Source organism: Dipteris shenzhenensis, chromosome 12 (assembly GCF_047967505.1).
Source record: "Dipteris shenzhenensis isolate YYH24624 ecotype China chromosome 12, Dip_SZ_1.0, whole genome shotgun sequence".
NCBI classification, from domain to species: domain Eukaryota; kingdom Viridiplantae; phylum Streptophyta; class Polypodiopsida; order Gleicheniales; family Dipteridaceae; genus Dipteris; species Dipteris shenzhenensis.
Genome location: NC_141607.1, coordinates 47,561,969 through 47,582,010, shown reverse-complemented (window position 1 = coordinate 47,582,010; position 20,042 = coordinate 47,561,969). Strand labels below are relative to the sequence as shown.

The 20,042-nt window shown below is 48.2% G+C and overlaps 1 protein-coding gene across 4 annotated transcripts in view; it reads right to left on the bottom strand.

Moving 5' to 3' along the window:
• Positions 1–20,042, bottom strand: part of MAD1 (mitotic checkpoint family protein) — a 161,628-nt gene that overhangs the window by 63,458 nt on the left and 78,128 nt on the right. For 3 of the 4 annotated variants that reach the window (XM_087383168.1, XM_087383169.1, XM_087383170.1), the window contains one exon: positions 4,497–4,637. The exons of the other annotated variant lie outside the window; for it this stretch is intronic. In XM_087383168.1, coding sequence (XP_087239294.1) covers positions 4,497–4,637 — 141 coding nt within the window. The remainder of the gene's footprint in view (positions 1–4,496; positions 4,638–20,042) is intronic. 4 annotated transcript variants of the gene reach the window in all.

Genomic DNA, 20,042 nt, shown 5'->3' with positions numbered 1-20,042 from the left:
CAATTGGAGGAGGATGCTTCCTTCCCAGACAACCAGGACCAGGATATCCATCCAGTACAACCACCAACAGCAGACCAAACTCCCCCAACGGTACTTGGGAGGATTCAAGATAAAGAAGAGGAAGAAGAGCCTGCAGAACCACAACGGCAACGGCCATTCCCGAAGTGGGTAAAGCAGCTTTTGGACGGCACAGAACCTCCAACCATTGAGGAGGAACAATCCGAATACCGCCAGTCCAAGAGATTAGAGGAGCAAAGAAGGACGCAGGAACACTTGGTCAACTATGCTTTGATGACAGAGGTGATGTGTGCTGATGAATCCAGGTGTCTTGAAGAGGCACAGGGTGATGATAGGTGGATGGAGGCTATGCAGTCGGAGTATGGCTCCATAATGAGGAACAACACTTGAAACCTTGTGGATCGACCACCAAAATGCAAGGTAATCGGCACCAAGTGGGTGTACAAGACCAAGTACAAGTCCGACGGCACGTTGGATAAGTACAAGGCTCGGCTCGTGGCAAAAGGATTCGCACAGGTACATGGTTTTGATTCTCAGGATACTTTTATTCCCACAGCTCGACTAACCACAATTCGCAGTGTTTTGACTTTAGCTGCTCAGGAAAGTTGGCCCGTGTTTCAAATGGATGTAAAATCCGCCTTTCTGAATGGAGATCTCAAGGAGGAGGTATATGTGGAACAACCACCAGGTTTTGTGATCCCCCGATTCAGAAGGTAAAGTCTGTAAACTAAAGAAGGCACTTTACGGGCTGAAACAGATCCCACGAGCGTGGTACCAGCGGATTGATGCCTACTTTCTGCAAAACGGGTTCAGGAGGAGCCCATCTAATGCAAATTTGTATATCTTCAGAGAAGGAGGCAGGTGTATAATCGTGGTCCTTTATGTGGACGACCTTGTCATAACAGGGAACCACGAAGAGAAGATCTCGCAGACAAAGCATTTGCTAGGAAGAGAGTTTGAAATGACAGACCTCGGAGTGATGCATTTCTGTTTGGGGATTGAAGTTTGGCAAGAGCCAAAACAGATCTTCATCTCACAGCTGAAGTATGCTGAAGAGATATTGAAGGCATTTGGCATGGCTGAGTGCAGGACAGTTGGCACCCCTATGGAGGTTGACGTAAAGCTCTCAAACGAGGATTCATCACCACTGGTCAACGAAGCGAAGTACAGAAGGCTTGTGGGCAGCTTGATTTACTTGTGCAACACGCGGCCGGACATCAGCTTTGCGACTAGTGTACTAAGCAAGTTTTCCAATAAGCCCCGAGAGAACCATTGGAGAGCAGGGACTCGGGTGCTGAAATACATCAAAGGCACACTTGATTATGGCATCACCTATACCAAGGGCAACATCTTGACCGGATTCTGGGACTCGGATTGGACAGGAGACGTGGACAACAGGAGGTCGGTGACAGGTTACTGTTTCTCACTTGGATCTAGAGCTGTGTCATGGGTCAGCAAGAAGCAACCCACAGTTGCTCTTTCTTCTACCGAGGCTAAGTACAAATCAGCATGCTTTGCTTCTTGCGAGGCAGTGTGGTTGAGGAGGATTTTAGGGGACATGGGTGCAGTGCAGAACAAGCCTACATAGTTATCATGTGACAATCAGAGTTGCATGGCGATTGCAAAGAACCCTGTGTTCCACGCTCGCACAAAACACATTGAGATTCAATATCACTTTGTACGCGAGCTCATCATGGATGGAGAGCTCGACTTGGTGTACTGTCCGACTACAGAGAATGCTGCGGACATCTTCACGAAGGCTCTTGGAAGAGACTTGCTGGAGAGGCATCTTCATCGACTTGGCATTGGGTCGAAAAAGTAAGTTCACTTACGGGTGGACATTGAGGAGGGGGGTTAGATATCAATGCTCCACTCTCGTGTAACTACGCGGGAACTAGCTAACTCTACTTGTAAGCCCCCCATATGAGGAGAAGGCATTTGAGTAGCTCGGTTATCCGATAGGTCCTGGTTTGGACACCACATGGGAGCCATGTGTGGCTTGATGGCTGGACGGAGTTGGCACACTCCAACTAGGCTACATGCAAGTGCAGGAAGACATCCCATGACTGACCGCATTGAGGGTAGACGAAGCATTTTCCGGGGCAGCCCACTCTTGGGTTGCAGGGCCCATTTGGAGCCCCAGATGATCCCGGATGGCTCTATTTTGCGCACCGGTTCTATCGTGTGGTCGATGGCCTATTTCGGAACCGACCCCCAGTCGATCGTTTTGGGCGAACTAGGTCGGTGACCCAATTGGGTCTAACCGACTACGACTAGTGGCTATATAAGAGCAAGCCCGTGAAGCCCATTTCATCACTGGCTACAGCAACCCTGATTCCTTAGCATCCAGCCTCCGTCCTCTATTGTTTCCAGCATGCCATCGAAGCTTCTCTCACAGGAGCGCACGGCTGGGAGGCAACGCCATCTATTGTATCAGTTCTACAGTAATCAAATTTTTGATTCTCCATACTATCTGTTTTCTCTCTTGCATACGAGATCCTGCTATCTATTGAGCACAGACGTTGTATTGTTTTCTTACAAAACGTATGGTTTAGTATAGAGAAATTACAGCGGGCTCTGCCTGTCCCACTCTGTCCTGCTATCTCTGCAATGATGCTTCATGTGTCTCTCCAGTACAGCCATGAAGACCGTAGCTATCATATAGCCAATAACAATCATGTGGTAACGCTTGGATCCATAGTATGGTCTAGGGGACACGGAGAAATCACACAATTCCATGTCAGAAGTAGATGCTAAGGTAGGTCTAGGGGTCATGTAGACATCTGGGACTGGTTGAATCAATACCTCATATAATGTGCAAGCATAATCTATGATATGATATTTTCTCTAAGGACTTCATCTGAAATTCTTTAGAATTGCTGCTCGGGATAAATTCAGCATCATCTTGGCAATAAAAGACCTTTTCTCAGCAAACCATTGCTGCACTATCCTACTGTAATTCAGCAGAAAACCTCATTGTGCTAAGGAGCAAAAAGGAGACTGAAATAGCAAAGAACAAGGAATATTTGTATTGCTCAAATGTCTGGAGTGTGTCATCCATAGAGTTGAGCCTCTCTTAAATAGAGAGTGCAGAGCCACACATGAAAAGGTGTGTGCTCCCAAAAGTATGTGCATGAAGAGGCGTATACCCCTTGTGAAGGGTGTGACGCTTGATGAGAGGGTACATTAGTCCTCTTCATGTGCATATGTCTCTTGCAAAGAGTTGTGCCTCAAGGGAAGTGTCCCATCAAAAGGGAAAACCCTTCCACAAGTGTCCATTCATCCCACCATCTATAGATCAAATGTATACCGAAAGGAATACTTCACAGATCGTCACACTCACGCAGCCTCTCCAGCCCCTCTTGTAGCTGTAGCCCTTTCTCTCACGCAACTCCAGCCCTTCCAGCTCCCTCGTTCAGCCTCTCCAGCCCGCCTACCCTCTCTAGCCCCCTCATGCAGCCTCTCCAGCCCTCCCAACCCCCTCGAAGCAATCTCTCCAACCCCCCTAGCCCCCTTGTGCAGCCTTTCCAGGCCCGCCCCTTTACCTCTTACATTCGCAACCCCCTCGCAGCAGTCCCTCCAACCCCCCGCCCCCCTCCCGGCGGCTCCCTCTGCAGAGCCTTTCCAAGCCTACCCTCTCTAGCCCCCTCGTGCAGCCTCTCCAGCCCTCCCAACGCCCTTGAAGCAATCTCTCCAGCCCCCTTGTGCAGCCTTTCCAGGCCCGCCCCTTTACCTCTTACATTCGCAACCCCCTCGCAGCAGTCCCTCCACCCCCCCCTGCTCCCTCTGCAGAGCCTTTCCAAGCCCACCCCCTCCTCCTCTTACAATCGCAACTACCAGAGCCCCCCCAACAGTCGCAACTACCACTACCCAGACCTAGTTTAGTCCTCCCCCCCCCGGGGGAGTTTGAGCCTATCCCTCAGCTAGCTCAGGGGTTAGAACAGCCAGGGGGTTTTGCGGCTCAGGCCATTATGGAGCAATAGAAGGTAAGAGCTGTTGCTCCTGTCACCTCGACTCCAATAAAGAGATTATCCTACCGTCTTTCCTGTCACCTTGACTCCAGCAAAGAGATTCTCCTACTCTGCCATCACCTCTTCCCTGACGCCCATCCCCTTTTCAACGACTTAGCAGTGAGTACTCACATGTCATGTGGCCGACACTAATAGACCAGTAGATATAATCACAATTGGTGTATTTGTTCCATGACCATAGCAACTACTTGTCAAATGGCATTGTCTCAATACTAATATCTTAGTTTTGAGTATATGAAGTCAACATTGGCTTACAAGAAAGCAACATCTAGCATGTTTATGATGCTTTTAATCACTAGCAAGGACAGAGTTCTGACCATCACTACTTATAATACATATCACCATCCCCGCACATCATGGTTCTTTATTGGTTCTTTCAACATAGGTATGCCTATCCATAGAGTATACAAAAGCAATTTCAAGCACAATTGCATAGAGAAAATGTACTTGGATGCGCTTCTCCTTTGTTCTTTCCGGAGTGACAGGTGCACCTCCCAATTTGTTTTGTTTCATATTGATAGCTTCTTCCTCATCATAAGAGGCTATAATTGACTTCAAACCATCTCTTTCCTTGATAAGCAATTGGACCTGTAAAACATAGAATTTTTCTTTTCACTACTTACAACTTAAATGTAGTCATAAGGACAGCGACAAGAACGAGTTAAAATCAAATATTAAATTTCTTTCAGCAAGATCGCATAGAGTGACAGCCAAAATTATTTTAATCACTTTCAGGCCTAGAGAAAAAACTGATGTTCCTGAGCTGCTGCTCCTCCCCGCTCCCTTGCTGCCCCCTCTCCTTCAGCCCCTCCCTCAGCCCCCTCCCTTGCCCTCAGCCCTTCCCCTCCCCCTCCCTCAGCCTCTCCCTTCCTCCCCCTCCTCTCCCTCTCAGCCCGCCCCCTCCCCTCTCAGCCCACTTCCTCCCCTCTCAGCCCGCTTCCCCCCCTCCTCTCCCTCTCAGCCCGCCCCCTCCCCTCTCAGCCCACTCCCCCTTCCCTGCTCCCCCGCTCCCCTCACCCCCGCCTCTACCCTTCCCCCCGCCTCTACCCTCCCCCTACCCTTCCCCCGCCTCTACACCCCTCTCCTCTACCCTTCCCCCGCCTCTACACCCCTCTCCCCCTACCCTTCCCCCGCCTCTACTCTTCCCCCTGCCTCTACACCCCTCTCCTCTACCCGCTCCCTACCCCTGCCTCTCGCCCCCCGCCTCTACACCCCTCTCCTCTACCCGCTCCCTACCCCTGCCTCTCGCCCCCCGCCTCTACCTCCCTCTCCTCTACCCCCTTCTATCCTCTCCCGCTCAGCTGCCCCCTCCCCTCTCAGCCCGCTCCCCCTTCCTTGCTCCCCGCTCCCTCTACCCCGCTCCCTCCCCCCACTCCTGCCTCAGCCCTCCCTCTTCCCCGCTCCCTACCCCCTGCATTCTTTTTCCTTCTTCTTGTCTCCCCCCTCTTCCTTCTTCCGCAGCGTTTTTTGGAGCAGACGGAGCCTCAAAAGTGTCCGAGTCAGCCTCCTCACCTCGATTGGCGATGGATATTCCGTCAGCCAATCCTACTCCACCTCTACCGGCCACGAAAACTATTACTTTTTCTAAAGACGAGTTGCAGCAACTCAAGAAGGATGTAGAGATTGAATGCTCTACCACGTTGCTCGCACGCATCTTCGGGTCTCACCCTTCAAGATCCCAAGCCAGAGACTAGATGCTTGCGGCTCTCCCCCCAAACCTCACTCCACGATTGTTAGATGTTCGTCTTCTAGGACGAGGTTTTTTCCAGGTTGTTTTTGACACTCCAGAGGCTGCGAGCACAGTGCTCAAAGCTGAGTTTTTACACCTGGGACACAGGAAGATCTTCTTTGACGCCTTTAATATTGGTTTTGACCCAGTGGAGGCAGATAAGGAAATCTTTTCGCTCTTCATCAGATTTACCGGGCTTCCCCAGGTTTACCATCGACTTCTTTCTATTATTGGGGAGCATTTCGACGCGGTTGTTGAGATCCCACCCCTCCCTGGGTTGCAATTGACTGTGACAGTGCTCTCAACAGAAGCAAGAACGGAAGAGGCAGAGAGAGAGACAGAGAACCACACAAGTTTTAGTGGGTGTAGAACACCCTAATCTTCTTTTTCATTCATTTATATATGTGTTTGAGTATTGTACATAACCGAGGTAAAGGCACAATGACCTTTAACCCCCACAACCTCCCACTTAAAGGACAATGTGTCTTTAAGGGAGAACAACCAGTGAGCATACTATCCAATGCCCATCAATACACGACAATACTCAAACCGCTGACTAGGTAGACTCTTCGTCAGCATATCTGCAGGGTTATCATCTATATGAACCTTGACAAGCTCTATGCGCTTGTCCTCAAGTACCTCCCTAATAAAATGGTACCTGACCTCAATGTGTTTGGTCTTTGCATGAAAGACCGGATTACATGCTAGCTGAATAGCACTCATGGAATCACTATGCAATGTCGATATACCTGTATGAATCCCCAAATCTCCCACTAGACGATCAAGCCATATAGCCTCCTTGTAACCCTCTGTGGCTGCAACATACTCTGCCTCTGTGGTAGACAACGCAACGCAATTCAATTCTGTGCGCGAGACATCCACCACACTGCACCACTTGCAAAGGTGAACACATAACCAGAAGTGGATCTCCTACTATCCAGATGCCCTGCATAGTCTGAATCTGTGTACCCAAGTACACGCATGTCTCCTCTACCAAAGCAGATGCACATCTCCTTGGTACCCTTCATGTACCTCATGATGCACTTAACTACCTCCCAATGTCTCTTTCCTGGATTAGCCATATACCGGCTAACAACTCCCACTGCAAATGCAATGTCTGGTCTAGTAGCTATCATAGCATACATAAGACTCCCAACTGCTGATGCATAAGGAACCTTGGTCATCATGGCCCTTTCCTCATCTGATTTGGGACTATCTGTATGACTCAGTTTCACATATGGAGGCAATGGAGTACTCACGGCCTTCCCCCCCTCCATATTGAAACGCTGCAATATTTTTGTAACATACTCTTTTTGTGAAAGCCAAAGGAGTTTCCTACTCCGATCACGGGTGATGCGCATACCAAGAATATGACCTACAAGTCCCAAATCCTTCATGTCAAAGGCCTCATGCAACTTGGCCTTTAATGCATCTAGCTCATAAGTATTCTTGCTAGCCAATAGCATATCATCCACATATAGTGCCAAGATTATCATGCTATTATCCTTAGCCCTTTTAGTGTAGAGGCAGTGATCAATTTCACTCCTTCTAAAACCCTGGGACCGAATGAAAGCATCAAACTTCTGATACCATTCTCTAGGCGCTTGCTTAAGACCATAGAGACTCTTCTTCAGCTTGCAAACTAAATGCTCTTTGCCCTTTTCTTCAAAGCCTTCCGGCTGCACCATGTAAATTTCCTCATGCAAATCCCCATGCAAGAAAGCTATCTTGACATCCATCTGCATAAGCTCCATATCCTCTAATGCCACTAGTCCAAGCATGCATCTAAGTGTGATCATCTTCACAACCGGAGAGAATATCTCATCAAAGTCCACACCCTTCTCTTGCTTGAACCCTTTTGCGACCAAACGGGCCTTGTACCTAGGAACATCATCACCTGTGACCTTCATTTTGTAGACCCATTTACATGGCAATGCTTTCTTTCAATGTGGCAAAGAAACCAAGTCCCAAGTCTTATTCTTCATAAGTGAACTCATCTCTGATTGCATAGCATACTCCCACTTGCATTGATCCTCGCGCATCATAGCCTCTCTGTAGCAAGAAGGCTCCCCGCAATCAGTAAGCATCACATAGTCTACCCCTGGAACAAACCTATCAGGCGGTCTAGACACTCTAGATGATCTTCTCAAGGGCATTTCAGCTTGCTGTCCCACCTGCATATCAGCCACATTTGGCTCATCATTTCCACCGATAGATGATCCATCATCTACCCTTGATTGTATACCTGTGGGAGTACTTGGTGGTACCATTTCTTGCACATTTGGTGCATGGACAGCTTGCTGTCTATCAACATATGCAGGTGGATTCACATCCTGGAAAGTGATTCTCCTCATTTCCACATCCCTCATGGGTGCCTTATGTGAGAGATTGGGGAGAGAGAGAGAGAGCAACAGAGTGAGAGCTTGAGAGCTGAATGCTTGAGAGCTGAGTTGCAATAGAAGAGTGTAAAGAGTACAACTCAAAGAGTGAGAGATAAGGTTTTGTCCTAGTGACAAAACCTTAGTAGTCACTAACCATAGTTAGTGAACTAACTGTGGTTAGGGGCGAAAAACCTCTTAAAGAGGGAAAAGTGCCCCTAACTAGCTTACTAAATTACATTGTCCCACCTGCATATCAGCCACATTTGGCTCATCATTTCCACCAATAGATGATCCATCATCTACCCTTGATTGTATACCTGTGGGAGTACTTGGTGGTAGCATTTCTTGCACATTTGGTGCATGGACGTCTTGCTGTCTATCAACATACGCAGGTGGATTCACATCCTGGAAAGTGATTCTCCTCATTTCTACATCCCTCATGGGTGCCTTATGTGAGACATTAGGGAGAGAGAAAGAGAGCAACAGAGTGAGAGCTTGAGAGCTGAATGCTTGAGAGCTGAGTTGCAATAGAAGAGTGTAAAGAGTACAACTCAAAGAGTGAGAGACAACGTTTTGTACTAGTGACAAAACCTTAGTAGTCACTAACCATAGTTAGTGAACTAACTGCGGTTAGGGAGGAAAACCTCTTAAAGAGGGAAAAGTGCCCCTAACTAGCTTACTAAATTACATTGGTCACTGCTGAATTATATCTATAATTCTAACACCCCCCTGCACTGCCAATGTCATGTACAAGGCTGATCAATCACCAAACGGATATAACTTCACGGCACTGCGAAATGCCTCACACTTTTCACGTGGTAGTGCTTTGGTGAAAATATCTGCAACGTTGTCATGTGTGGACACAAAGATCATACTGATCTCTCCTACATGCAACTTCTCTCTGACGTAGTGATAGTAAACCTCAATGTGCTTCGTGCGAGGATGAAACACTAGATTCTTTGCCACTGCAATGGCACTCTGACTATCAGTGAGAATGGGAGAAGGACCCTCCAAAGACAGATGAAGATCAACAAATAGACGTTGCAGCCAGACACATTCAACTGTTGCTGTGAAAGCTGCCTTGTACTCAGCTTCACATGATGAGGTAGCCACTGTAGATTGTTTCTTGCTCAGCCAGGAAATGCAAGATTTACCCAAAAAGAAACAATTGCCACTAGTGGACTGCCTAGTGTCATAATCACCAGCCCAATCTGAATCACTGTAGGCATGCATCTGCAAGTCACTCCCCCTGGGAAATAGCAAGCCAAAAGACTTCGTGCCCTGCAAATGACGGAAGATGCGCTTAACTGCCTGCCAATGCATAGTTTTTGGGCTGTGCATGTACCTCCTCACCTGAGATACTGCAAACTGAATATCAGGTCTACTGTTGCAGAGATATATGAGGCATCCAACAGCCTGAATGTAAAGTGTGGCATCAACTAATTCTCTTGCATCATGCATTGTGAGTTTCAGCCCCAGCTGCATGGGAGTGGCTATGGGCTTACAATCATGCATGTTAAATCTGTCCAAGAGTTTCTCCACATACTTGGACTGAGACATAACAGTGCCACGTCTCTCATGAGAGAACTGGATCCCCAAATAAAATTGAAGCAGCCCCAAATCTGACATGTCAAAGTTGGTCTGCAAATCAGCTTTGAAATCTGCAATTTTGTCTTCATTGGACCCTGTGAGCAGTAAGTCATCGACATAAAGAAGGATGACTAAAATTCTCCCCCCATCCATCTTGATGTAGAGGGTGCTCTCAGTAGGACTATTGTGCAACCCCTTGTTGGTCAAAAAAGCATGAATCTTGGCATACCATGCACAAGGGGCCTGTTTCAGCCCAAACAAACCTTTGTTTAGCTTGCATACGTGAAGTGCATTTGCTGTAATTTCAAAGCCTGGAGGTTGTTTGACATACACCTCTTCCAGCAAGTCCCCATTTAAGAAGGCTGTTTCTATGTCCAACTGATGAACGTTCCACTCAAAATGTGCAGCCATTGCAATAACTGATCGGATGGTGGTCATCCGGGATGTAGGAGCGAATGTCTCCTCATAATCTATGCCCTTTTTCTGAGCATAGCCTTTAGCAACCAGCCTTGCCTTGTATCTGTCAATCGAGCCATCTGGCTTCCGTTTGACCTTGAAAACCCATCGTGTGCCAATGGCATGTTTACCTGGTGGCAAGTCTACAACATCCCAAGTCTGATTTTTTTCAATGGATTGCAACTCATCGTGCATGGCATTCATCCAATGCACATTGTCCTTTGCCTCTTCAAATGTGGCAGGCTGCTCCTCATCAAGAAGAGTACCTGCATATGCTGATTCCACTGAATTAGCACCTTCCATGTGCCTTGCTGCACTACCGAGTCCTGCCAGGTAACGGAGCATCAATTTTACTCTCCCTGAGAGTCTGTAACAGCCAGTTTGGGACTGTTTTTGCTGCACGTATGTCTGCAATTTCTTGCTGCACCACCTGTTCCACTGCCTGTGGAGGTGGCAAGACATCCTGTGGCGGAACTAAAGCATCGGAAGATGGCTGTAAATTCTGATTTGCATCAGAAATATCAGGAGGGGAACCCAAGGCAATGGGTAGCAACCCCTCAAAGACATCCTCTAAAGAAGAAGGCATTTGAAATTCAGCCTGAGTGTGAGCTGAATTTTCTGCAAATATCACATCTCTACTGACAATGATCTTGCGTGTAGCACGATAGTAGAGACGGTACCCCTAGCTTTCTGCACTGTACCCAACAAATATGCACTTAATGGCCTTATCTGACAACTTGCACCTAAATTCAACTGGCACATGAGCATAAGCAAGGCATCCAAAGACTCGGAAATGATCCACTAAAGGTTTTCTCCCATTCCAGACCTCATAGGGAGTTTTTGTTTTTAATGCCTTAGTGGGAGCCCGATTTAAAATGTAATTGGCACACACCAGACCTTCAAGCCAGAATTTGTGAGGCATGTGTTTGCTTTTCAGCATACATCTGTCCATCTCCATGAGAGTTCTATTTTTCCTCTCAGCTTTCCCATTTTGCTGAGGGGTCAGCCTCACTATGAGCTGATGCACAATACCCTTGCTTTTCAGAAAAGCATCAAAATCTGCAGACAAGTATTCCCCACCTCTATCTGTGCGCAATGTCTGTATCTTGAGTCCGGTTTCATTTTCAACCATGGCTGAGAAGTGTTTAAACACCATGAACACTTCTGATTTGCGCTTCAGCCCAAAGACCCAAGTGAAATCGGAGTAATCATCAATAAAGGTAACAAAGTAGAGATGACCACCCAATGATGGAGTCCTCATGGGACCACAGACATCACTGTATATAAGCTGTAATTTGCGCACAGCTTTAACTGAACCATCCTTTTTGAAGGGGAATCTATGCATCCTTCCTAAAATGCACCCTTCACAAGCATGTGGAGGAGGTATCTCAAGAGGTGGCAATGCATCAACCATAGAGTGCTTCTGAGGTGTCATCAAGCTGTTGTAATGCATGTGGCCATATCGGGCATGCCATAATTCTGCATTCTGCATGGCAGCAGTAGGGGTAGAAACTGCAAGAGCATGGGCTGCTCTTTTCTCAAAAAGATCAAGCTGAAAAAGCCCACGCAGCAGAGTACCAGATAATCTTAAGGCATAATCATCTTCCCTGTCTCGGACAGCACATTTGTCATCCTCAAAGATGACCTGAAATTCAGCTCTGTTAAGAGTGGACACTGAAAGAAGATTTTTGGTGATACCAGGCACATATAAGACATCTGAAAGTCTGAAAACTGAGCCATCAATGGCAGTAAGCTCAACATCTCCGGTGCCACGTACTGAATATGATGAGTTATTGGCACAAGTGGCTTTCTTACCAACGGGAGGTCGATCCAAGGAAGTAAAAAGACACGTCCTAGAAGTGATATGCTTCGATGCACCGCTGTCAAAATACCAAGTGTTCAGTGTTTCATTGACACTGAAAGCAGATGCATCCGTAGAAGAGTCATAACTGCAAGTCAAAAATGCATATGTATCATCATTACAAGTGGCTGTACTATCCCGAGCATCTGGAGCAGCCAGCCTAGAATCTAAAATGCAAGATAAAAAGGCATAATCCTGTCCAACAAAGTTGGCTGCAGCATCCCCACTGTCAGATGCATGAGGAGCTGAATCTGAAACAGCCATACCGGACCTGTTTTTCTTCTCTTTTGCTAGCCTTTTCCTGCATTCTGCAATGTGATGACCTGGCTTTTTGCAGTAATGGCAAAAACCCTTCTTCTTAAGCTTACTTGCATCATTTTTAGCCTTTTGTGACAGCTGTCCTGACCCACTAGAAGGCTCATTTACTGATGTCTTTGCCTGTCCCTTTGTTTTTTATTTAAACTTTGAGAGCATAGCTTGTTCACCTGCACGTGAAGCCAAGTTTTTCCTGGTCTGCTCTTCCTGAAACAGAAGTCCTATCAACTCATGAAAAGTGAGAGGATTTGCACCCCCCCCTCAATGATAAGTTCAGCGAGGTATGAAAGCTGAGATAAGACTCAGGAAGAGAATTCAGAGTGGTAGTAATCATCTCTGAATCAGGAATAATCTCATCTATGTTCAATAATTGCTCTCTGAGATCCTGTAGCTTTATGAGGTGGACTGACATGGAGTCACCCTCTTCCATATGTGTATTACTTAACTCTCTTTTCAAGAAAGATACCCTTGCATCATTCCGAGCTGCATACATGCTTTCTAAAATATCCCGCGCTGCCTTCGAGGTCTTACACGACCGGATATGCGAAATGATAAATCTTTTCACTGAAAGAGAGATGCATGACAAAGCTAAGGCATCCCGTGAATCCCATCTCTTCTGCTCTGGAGTAGTGGCTATAGCTGCACCAACAACTTGTTCTGCAGCTGCACCCTGAGCACGACCTCTTCCACCTCCTTGCTGAGGAGGGGTATTAGGTGCCATACCTGCTGGTTGGATCTCACCCCCATCCACATAATCCCATAAATTGCGAGAAATCAGAATATTGCGTATCATAAAACTCCAGAGGGAGTAGTTGGAACCATCCAACTTGTTTTCCTGTGAAAGACCACCGAACTGGAAGTCATTCTGATTTTGCTGGGCCATATCTGAGAAAGAGATTTAAGCAGATACAAAACTGAATTCCCTTACTCGGAATGAAATGCACAACTCCCAAAAAACACAGCCAAGCACTAGCTGTAAATGCAACTCAGATTTCTGCACTTGCATTGTCAGAAATCTGTCCAAGCATCAAAAACTCTCCAGAATCTGCCAAAAGTGCTGCAAAACACTTCAAGAAAGGCAGTATGAACTGAAATCTCCAAAAATTGCTCTCCCAACACAAAAGCCCCAAAATAGGCCCGAAATTGCAACCAGAAAGGGGCAAATTGATCAAAAGCCCCAAATGGTGCAAGAATTGCGCTCTGTCTGCAAAAGCCCCAAATTTCACTGCGAAATTGCAGTGTAATTACAAAATCCCCAAATTTCTTCAAGAAATTGTACTGCAGAATCAAAAGCCCCAAATTTCGAGCTTGAAATTGCAACGAGAGAGGGGCATAAGCTCAGAAAGCCCCAAATTTTGCAATTTCAGCAGAAAGCCCCAAATTTCAGACCAAATCTGCAATGTTTGCTCCAAGTGTAGCTCCAAATCTACAAATTGATTGCAATGGCTGCAACAAACAGGATGCCCCAAATTCTCTGCAAGATCTAAGCCAAACAATGGCTATCTGCAAACAATGCCTGCCAAAAAACCAACTGCTAGAGTACCTGCAGAAATAAAACCTGCACAGAAGGCCTACAACAAAAGTGTACGGACACTTTCAATCTTCAATGAGCTGACAGTACGGAACTATCAGTGTACGGTCTTGTACAAAATTCGTACATTGTACGGATGACTGTACAAAAGTACGGATTACGAAAGACTAGAGCTGTACGGAGTACAGACGACGGCGCCACGTGTGTAAGTACGAAATGTTGCAGATCTGTACGACACATGAACTGTACGGACCGTCAATCCGTACGGGTGTACGATCGGTGCTGGCAAAAAACGTGCGGTGGTACGGACGGCGTTGGTACGTACGGGGCTGTACGGCGATGAGCTGAACAGCCGTACAGTCGCACGGTACAGTCGCACGCTACTACGAGACTGCAGGTATGGAAGGTACGGACGCATCAGGTACGGTACGGCAAGGTACTGTACAAAAGGTACGGACGTGCAGAGTACGGATTCCATGCAGTCGTACGGACTGTACGGGCAGTCGTTTGACTGCTTCGAGCAGGTACGGACGGGATGTAGCAGCAGGAGCGTGGGCTGTAGGCTGGAGCTGAACGGGGAAGGAGCAGGGAGCAGGATCAATTGCTCTGATACCAAATGTGAGAGATTGGGAAAAGAGAGAGAGCAAGAGAATGAGAGCTTGAGAGCTGAATGCTTGAGAGCTGAGTTGCAATAGAAGAGTGTAAAGAGTACAACTCAAAGAGTGAGAGATAAGGTTTTGTCCTAGTGACAAAACCTTAGTAGTCACTAACCATAGTTAGTGAACTAACTGCGGTTAGGGAAAAAAACCTCTTAAAGAGAAAAAAGTGCCCCTAACTAGCTTATTAAATTACATTGGTCACTGCTGAATTATATCTATAATTCTAACACCTTATGCATCTTCTTCTCATTGAAGACTACATCATGGCTGCGTATAATCTTCTTTGCTTCTGGATCCCAGAGACAATAGCCCATCTCTCCACTTTCACCATAACCCAAAAAGATGCATTTCCTAGACTTAGGATCTAGCTTCTTTCGAAGCTCTTTTGGCACATGTGCATATGCCTCACACTCAAATATACGCAAATGAGAGTAAGAGGGCTTCTTGCCACTCCATGCCTCTTCAGGAATACCACCATCCAAACTCTTACTAGGTGATGTATTGATCACATGCACTGCAGTCTTCATTGCCTCAGCCCAAAAACCACCAGAAAGACTTGCATTGGAAAGCATGCATTGCAACCTTTCTTGAATGGTACGGTTCATCTTTTCTACAACTGGATTTTGCTCTGGAGTACGAGGGGATGTGAGCTCCCTCTTAATCCCACGTGTATCACAGAAATGCTGAAAGTCATGAGAGAGATACTCTCCACCATTGTCACTCCGTCGGCATTTAAGCGTTCTACCTAACTGATTCTCAACCAAGGCCAGCCATTTCTGAAATACCTGGAACACATCACTCTTCCAAGCTATAGCATAAGCCCACACTTTCCTAGTTGCATCATCAATGAATGTCACATAGTATTCAGCCCCGCCTAATGACCGTGTAGGCATAGGACCACATACGTCTGAATGCACCAAATCAAGCTTTTCAAACTCTTTCTTTCCCCTTCTTTTATGGGCTGATTTCGTCTGCTTCCCATAGAGACAGTGATCACAAATTTCAAAATCAAAGAAACTCAAATGCGATACATAACCCAAACGGCATAAGAGTTTCATTCCATTCTGGCTCATGTGCCCCAACCTGCAATGCCACAAAGAAGTGCTTGGCTGCTCGGTTATTGCAACAACATGATCAAATACCCCTGATACATGTAAGGGATACAAAGTCCCACACTTGGCACCCCTGGCCAGAAGCATAGAGCCCTTCTGAATTTTCCAACTCTGAAAGCCAAAAGTGGTGTGAAAACCAGCATCATCTAGCTGACCCACTGAAATAAGACTCTTGGTCAACTTAGGCACATGTCTCACATGTTTCAAAATAAATGCAGACCCATTTGCAAAAGAAAACTTTGTCACCTACTCCCACTATGTCACATGCATAGTCATTTCCAAGATGCACACAACCTATCTTTCCACTGTCATAAGTGGAGAACCATTCCCTATGGGGAGTAACATGGAATGAAGCACCATTGATCTCCTCGATCTTCACTTTTCCTTTGTCCTCCCTTTGACTCTCTTTCTTTTGATTTGCACCCCAATTTGCATTCTTTTTCTTATCCTTTTGCTCTCTTTTCAGCTTGTAGCAATCCTTTTTCATATGGCCAGTGGTAACACTCAATGTTCCGTGACCTAGATTTGCTACGAGACTTCCCTCTTTCTTGGGACTCCCCCTGAACTGTGATCTGCCCCTTTGCACTTTTTTTTTTTGCGCAAAAAGTAGTGCTAGTTATATTACTTGAAAGCGAGAGTACAAGAAGGCCTGAAGGCCAGCCGGCTGTAATCACAAAACAGATTTAGCCCAAGAAGTCAAAAAGCTAAATACAAGCCTCCTAGGGCATAATCATCGGGGAGTGGACAAACAGCCACGGTGGAGGGGCGTAATGCCACTGAAGACTCTGAGTGGAGTGCTGGAAGAATAACTCCCGGTGATCCCAGTCGCGAAGGAAACGTCGTCTCTTTTCCTTCCCTGCTCGGGACTCTCCCTGGATCTGATCCCACTGACCCTTGAGCGTGTGAATGATCGTGCTCCAGATATCTGCTAGGGTCTGGGTAGTAGAGGTAGTCTGAGCTCCTACAGCCTGCGCGCATCTGGAAGTCCAGATATGCCAGCCTGCGATGCTCCCTATGATCTCCCAGACTGGGTGTCGAGGCGACGCTCCTGCATCTGTCTCTGTCAGATGCCAAGGGAAGCTGTCCATGTAAGCCCAAGTGGCCTGCGTGATGAAAAAGACGGGATCCTGTCTAGAGAACTCATAGGCCAAGTGATGCCCCGGCTCAGTGCTGCACCAACAAATGGCTCCCCAAGTGATCGGTCCTAGCTCGGGTGTAGCCCTAGCTAAGATCCCCATGATTCCCTTCCAAACCGTCTGCGCATGCGAGCAGCTCCAAAGGCAATGCTTCAGGGTCTCCTCCTCCTGAAAACACATCTGGCAATGCCCCTCCTGTCCCATCTGTCTCAGCCAGCTGCCAACTCGAAGCCCCTTGTGTGCCACCATCCAAAGGAAGTAGGAGATCTTTCTCGGACGCCAGCTAGCCCAAAGAATCTTCCAGAAAGTGCGAAGAAAGACCAAGGATATCCCCTGGGCATACCACCTATGTGCCTTTGTGGGTAGCCCACGCTGGAGAGCCCCAAGAGCACGCCGACCCGTGCGTGCACTGTAAGAAAAGAAGGGGGTAGGGTTCTCTGAGGTCTCCGATGGTGGCCAACGCCACTCCCCTGGGTCCCACTCCACCTCTGACAAGGAGCGGCCCTCCCATATCCAGAGTCTCCAATCATGGTCCTGTATAATCAGGGGGTCTATATGCCACGTCTTCCCTTGCAGCCCTACAATGCGAAGGCACTGCCAAGGAAGCTGGGGGTCAATCACGACCTCTCTACTCTGTAGGCGACTGTCATCAGTGATGGAGAAGAAGTGTACCGGAGAGTCCGAGAAGAGACCTGCCACCACCAAAGGAATGCCTCGTGGAGTGAACGAGCCACCTCTCATCTCCCGAGAAGAGCTGTCTGTGTCTACAGGGATCCTCCAACCTGCAGGGATGGCAGCATCAATCTCTGCTCGTCGAGCCTGGATCCCACGAGTCGTACCTACTGCTGCTGCCAGCTCGCCTGGACTCAGCTGACTGTAGACGTCCCTCCAAACCCGGAACGAGCGCGCGGGCCCACGTGCCCAGAGCGTCCAAGGGATATGGGATCTCTCTCCGAGCTGACGACCTGTATCATCTGTCACCTGGCTGCTCCAGATCAGGGGCTGTCTGTCTGTCTCCTCTCGGCAACTAGGGGGGACCTGGGAGAGGCTGTGTCGCAACTTCTTCCAGACTGAAATGAGGCTACGGAGGAAGGGGAAACGGGGCTCAGTCAAAGGTGCTGAAGTGAAGATCCATCGGATAGAAGGCTGCCAAACACCCCCTAACTGGGGGGCACACCCACTGAGACCATGCTGTAGCAAGAGCTTCCACGCCTGTCCTCCTGGGGTCAGGCCGCGGATGACTAGCTTGCCAAGAAGTGCCTGACTCTGAAGCTCTGGACCTATGATGCCGAGGCCGCCCTTTGCCTAGGCGACCCTAGCTCTGGTGGTGCCGGAGCCGTCTGAACCAGACCATAGGAAGTTCCGCACCAGTCTCCTCAGCTGGGCTACACAAGACCTCGAGAAACACCAGCAAGAGGTCACATACCAAGTAGTGGCAAGAAGGACCTGGTTGACCACAAGGGCCCTGCCTGCCAAGGAAAGTCGAGCCGTGCTCCAGAAAGCAAGCTTCCGTCGTATGGAGGCTAGGACCGGTAAGAACTGCTGAGCCGGTGTGATGTCCAGGCCTACCTGGAATCCCAGGTAACGTGTCGTCTGTCCTCTAGGGATCCAACGAAACCCCAGGAAAATACCCCACTGTAAGCTGGCTCCCGGATCCGTAAGAAAACCAACTGACTTATGCCAGTTGATTTTCGCTCCAGCCGCAAGGCAAAACATCTCTAAGGACAGTCTCACACGCTCCAGTGACTCGACATCATCCTGCACATATAGGGCTGTGTCGTCTGCATACTCGGAGTCCAACAGCCCGGCATCCTCTCAAATAGGGAGACGCATCCCGCGAAGACCAGTGGTGCGAGCTCGAAGGAAGTGTGTCATGGCCTCCGCAAAAAATAGGAAGAGGTAAGGTGCTAATCGACAGCCCTGACGTACCAAGCGCTCAAGTGTGAATCTCTCCCCCATCCTGCCGCTAATGATAACCCGACTGGAGGCCGATCTGTAAAGGCTAGCAATACCTCTAATCCACTCGTCCGGGAAACCGAACCGAGCGAGTGTACCTTCCAAGAAAGACCAGTCTACCCTGTCGTACGCCTTCTCAAAGTCGAGAAGGAGTATGGCAAGGTGTTGGCCACTGTGCTGGGCCCATTCCGTCGCCTCTGAGAAAGTGAAGATGTTGTCCAAGATGCTGCGATCTTGGACAAAACCAATCTGGGTGTCATGAATCAGGTCGTGTAACAGGGGGCGGATGCGACTGCTGATCATCTTGGCGAGGATTTTGTAGGCGGTCGGGAGGAGGGTGATTGGGCGCCACTGTCTGATCTCCTGGTGGTCCCCCCCTTTGGGGATGAGGCAAAGCAGGCCTGTCGAAAGGCTCTCTGGCATCTGCCTGCTGGAGAAGATGTGCTGGAAGGCTGCGAGCAAGGGCCGGTGGATCTGCTCCCAAAAGGTGGTGAAGAAAGCTCTAGAGAGGCCATCCTCACCTGGGCATTTCTGCCCATCAATAGCACTCACCGCATCCTGCATCTCCGCAACAGTGAAGGGTGCGAGAAGGATATCGCTCATGCTGGGCTGCACGAGTCTCGGAGTAGCTCTCCACACCTCCTCCCTGCAAATGCGACCACGAGGGTCTGGGGGCTCCGCTGGAATAAAGATCTATAGAAGTCTGTCGCTAAGTCCCGGACCTCATCTGGATCTGTCCTAACACTACCATCCTGCGCCCTGAGAGAACGAAGCTGTTCCCCTGCTGACCTCTGTCCATGAGTCCTGAAGAACTCCCTGCACATCCTGTCGCCTTTCCTAGCCCAGAAAGACTTGGAAGCATGAAATGAAAACTCTGAGCGACGCTGGGTGATCTCCTCTAGCATGGCCCGGGCCCGAACCTCCTGCTGTCTGAGCTCCTGGAAGTTAAAGATGTCATGCCATTAGGGAAGAGAGATAGAGAAGAGGAGGTTGGTCCGAGTGCAAAGAAGGGGAAGCAATCTGAGGAGATGATGACCTACCAAAGGAAGAAGAGCAGGAAGCCCAGAAGGAAGTACAGTACTGCAGATTATCCCATGGGGAAGGAGCAAGGAGATTATGATTTGGTGGAAGATCTTTCAGCGAGGAAACCGGACATTCCATTTGCTCAAATGATTGGTCTATGCCCAAAGCTTAAAAAAGAATGGAGGCAGGCTGTAAATCCAGCAAAGAAGAACTCTCATCAAGGTACAATTAAGCTGATGTCTGT